Source organism: Condylura cristata, unplaced genomic scaffold, assembly GCF_000260355.1.
Source record: "Condylura cristata isolate star-nosed mole 26May11 unplaced genomic scaffold, ConCri1.0 scaffold00026, whole genome shotgun sequence".
NCBI classification, from domain to species: domain Eukaryota; kingdom Metazoa; phylum Chordata; class Mammalia; order Eulipotyphla; family Talpidae; genus Condylura; species Condylura cristata.
In genome coordinates, this window is record NW_004567127.1 from 2,447,187 (window position 1) to 2,447,940 (window position 754).

A 754-nucleotide genomic window follows, 5' to 3' on the forward strand; every position below is an offset into this window, starting at 1 on the left:
CTGCCGGGCCCCGCGCCCCGGGCTCCCGACTCACGGGCGGGCCCGCGTGTCCCTCTGGGGGGACGGCAGTGGGGAAGGAGCGCCGGAGTTAGGGCCCGAGGCCCGAAGGGACCGCGCCCGGAGACAGAGCCAAGAAGTGGGGCACGCGGTGCTGGCCGGGGGTGCAAACTCACGGACCCAGTGGGCCGGCCGCCTGGCCTCCCACTCACCTGCCACGTTTCCTCTTTGTGACTTCGCAGCTCTAAGGTGTTTCTGGAAATCGACAACCGCCAGTGTGTGCAGGACTCTGACCAGTGCTTCAAGAGCACGGACGCGGCCGCGGCCCTCCTGGCCTCGCACGCCATCCAGGGCACCCTGTCCTACCCGCTCGTGTCTGTCGTCAGTGAGTGGCCCTGGCGTGCGGGGGGGGCCGGGGCGGCGGGCCCCCGGGAGTGGGCACGGCGCCCGCCCCCGGCCGCCCCTCTGGGCCGTGCTGGCGCTCAGCCCCGTCTCGCCCGTGTCTGCGCCTGCAGGCGAGTCCCTGATTCCGAAGCCCACTCAGCTTCTCTACCTCCTGGCCGTCGCCGTCCTCATCATCCTGTTCATCATCCTGCTGGGGGTCATCATGGCCAAGCGGAAGCGCAAGCACGGCTCCCTCTGGCTGCCCGAAGGCTTCACCCTCCGCCGAGACTCCAGCAACCACAAGCGCCGGGAGCCGGTGGGGCAGGACGCCGTGGGGCTCAAGTGAGCGCCGGGGCCGCGCCCTCGCCGCGGG

General features: G+C 71.8%; 1 protein-coding gene across 1 annotated transcript in view; it reads left to right on the plus strand.

Annotated features, from left to right (window-relative positions):
* The window catches only part of NOTCH2 (notch 2), a 92,487-nt gene that overhangs the window by 83,940 nt on the left and 7,793 nt on the right, over positions 1 to 754 (plus strand). The window contains exons 21-22 of the mRNA XM_012730013.1: positions 240 to 382; positions 513 to 723. Of these exons, the coding sequence (XP_012585467.1) occupies positions 240 to 382; positions 513 to 723 (354 nt within the window). The remainder of the gene's footprint in view (positions 1 to 239; positions 383 to 512; positions 724 to 754) is intronic.